This window comes from Sorghum bicolor, chromosome 3, assembly GCF_000003195.3.
Source record: "Sorghum bicolor cultivar BTx623 chromosome 3, Sorghum_bicolor_NCBIv3, whole genome shotgun sequence".
In the NCBI taxonomy this organism is placed as follows: domain Eukaryota; kingdom Viridiplantae; phylum Streptophyta; class Magnoliopsida; order Poales; family Poaceae; genus Sorghum; species Sorghum bicolor.
This window is the reverse complement of record NC_012872.2, coordinates 7,415,893-7,418,412: the sequence shown is the minus strand read 5'-3', so window position 1 is coordinate 7,418,412 and position 2,520 is coordinate 7,415,893. Positions and strand designations below refer to the sequence as shown.

The window sequence follows — 2,520 nt, the reverse complement described above, 5'->3', positions numbered from 1 at the left end:
GACAACCTGAATTTGTTGACCGCCTACGATTATATAATGTTTGTTTTCGAGTGAAACATATATTTGGATGAAATTGTGCTTGTATTATTAATATATGCACAAATTTATCGCTTTAAATAAATTTATTATAAAAATATATTGTTTCTACAATCTTGTATTCTTTTACGGGGTACGAGCATTAATATTAATATATTTACATATATTTATTTAGGTGAAGCAAAAAAAACTAACTCCTTTAAGGCCTTGTTTAGTTTACCCCGAAAATTAAAAAGTTTTAAAGATTCTCTGTCACATCGAATCTTACGGCAAATGCATGAAGCATTAAATATAAACGAAAACAAAAACTAAGTACACGGTTTAACTATAAATCGCGAGACGAATTTTTTGACCATAGTTAATCTATAATTGGACAATATTTATTAAAAAAAATAAAAGTGCTACCGTAGCGAAATTCAAAATTTTTTCACATCTAAACAAGACCTAGAATGATATCCAGAATCTTTTAGAACCGAGGAAATACTAAGGCCTTGTTTGGCTGAGGAAGTAAAAAAAATGTTATTGTATTACTTTTGTCTATATTTGGTCATTATTATTTAACTATAAATTAAATAGACTTAAAAATTTATATATAAACTGTATAATTAATTATTTTCCAAGATCTACAAGAAATCTTAAAAAATTGGCTTTTGGGTGGAACGCCTAGTAAAATATCGAAACAGAATTCCAGCAGTGCACTGTGCACAAAGCCTCGGAGGGCACTCCCATTATCTGGGCACTTGCATATTCCACCGAGGAACCCGTGAAGAAACAAACATGGACACACACAACACACAAACGAGGACTTGATCAGCAGATTGGAATCCCGTTGCGCCAATTGCCTGCACAGAATCTAATTGCAGCATGCACATACTCCCAATCGCATACAGTAAGCACGAGTTCTCGGCGCTGATGTGCCTGGATTCCAATTGCAGCCTGGATTCATTGCGCTGTTGAGCACTGCTGTACACAAACCCAAGAAGCCGCGCATGCATCGAATCAAGCACGTCTGGACGTTAGCCACGGTGCACGATCAAATGGCGCAACGAAGAGCGCGTTTGGAATTGCACCATTGCTGACATGCACATTAACATTTCATCTACGAGTCGTCTAGCTACCACGCCTACACACATTCTCCGCCGCATTCCCCGTTCCTGTGCCAGAACAACACTACCCTGGGCACAGCCGCAGAGCAGGATCAGCAAAAGAAGCATCGCCACCGGCACGGCAACTCGCTTCCCCTCTCTCTCCCTTTCGGTTCACCAGATGCTCCAAATGTCGTGGTCGAAGGCAGCAACCTCGGCGTCGCCGGCGCGGGCGCCGCCGCACCGGAAGTCCTCCTCGACGAAGGGGAACCAGCCGAGGAGCTTCTCCTCGTCGACGCCCCACGTCCACCACGCCGCCGCCGCGTCCAGCCCGGCGTCGTCGTCGAGGTCCCAGTCCACGGCGGGCGCGTCGTCCGCGTCTCCTCTTTCCCCGCCGGCGCCCACGTCCGGCACGGTCGGCGCCATCATCTCCGCCCCGCCGGGCGAAGACGCGGCTGACGAGGCGGCATTTGCTGCTGCTGCTGCTGCTACGGCGGCGACGGACGCCGCAGGGACGACGCGCGCACCCGCGGCGCCCGGCTTCGTCTTGGCGCCGCCCGCGACCGCCGCCTTGGGCTGCCTCGGTTGTTTCGCCCGGCGCTGCGGCTTCGGGTTGGCGGGGGTGGTGGCGGCGGTGGTGAGGTCCTGTGGCTCCTCGACCTTGGGCTGCTGCGCCCTCGTTCGCTTCATGGCTGGCTGGCTGGCTGGCTCTGGCGCGCGGCCCTCTGCTTCGGCCTTCGGGGTGCTCTGCCGCGGGCGAGGTGGAGTGAGTCTGCGAGTGTGTGAGACAGTGAGTGTCGTGGTGGGAGTGGAGCTCCGAGGGGTTTGGGCGCGCGGCCCTTTTGTAGGAGTAGTGGGGCGGGTGGGGTCTCGGGTTCGTGCCAGGGTGTGGCCTGGACGGAGCGCGGCGCGGCGACGCAAGTGGCCTGTTGCACTTGCATTGCATCCAGACTCCAGAGGCCGCAGCCGCCGTGCGGCGACCTCTGTAGTTCTCTTCTCGTGTGTTCATCTCATGTGCAGCGCACCTAGGCTGCTGCTGGCCGACTGGGCGAGTCCGTGGATCGTGACGGAAACTGGTGTGGACGGATGCGACGGCCAAAACCAAAACTCATTGTCACGCTCACGCATCGCTGTTGGCCTGTTGCTGCGCCAAGTTTTACGGTCGGATGATTTTGCCACCAGTACTCTATACACGATGTTTGTAGCTGCCGACTAGTGACCGCCACCCTTTGCGAATTGCAAGGAACGACCGTCGTGAGAGTGTGTGTGGTTATCTTGCTCGCCCGCGGGCACAGCTCACGGCGTGCCACGTTTCCGCAGGGCAGGCACAAGCTTGTGATGCTAGTAGTACGACGTTCGGTAGCTCACGGCGCGTGCACGTAGCCACGGGCGGAGAGCA

General features: G+C 52.5%; 1 protein-coding gene across 1 annotated transcript; it reads right to left on the bottom strand.

The window, feature by feature from the left end:
• On the bottom strand, nt 843-1,930 carry LOC8065872. The gene has a single exon (XM_002455207.2). The coding sequence runs from the start codon at nt 1,809-1,811 to the stop codon at nt 1,296-1,298; it is 516 nt and encodes a 171-aa protein (XP_002455252.1). The 5' UTR covers nt 1,812-1,930; the 3' UTR covers nt 843-1,295.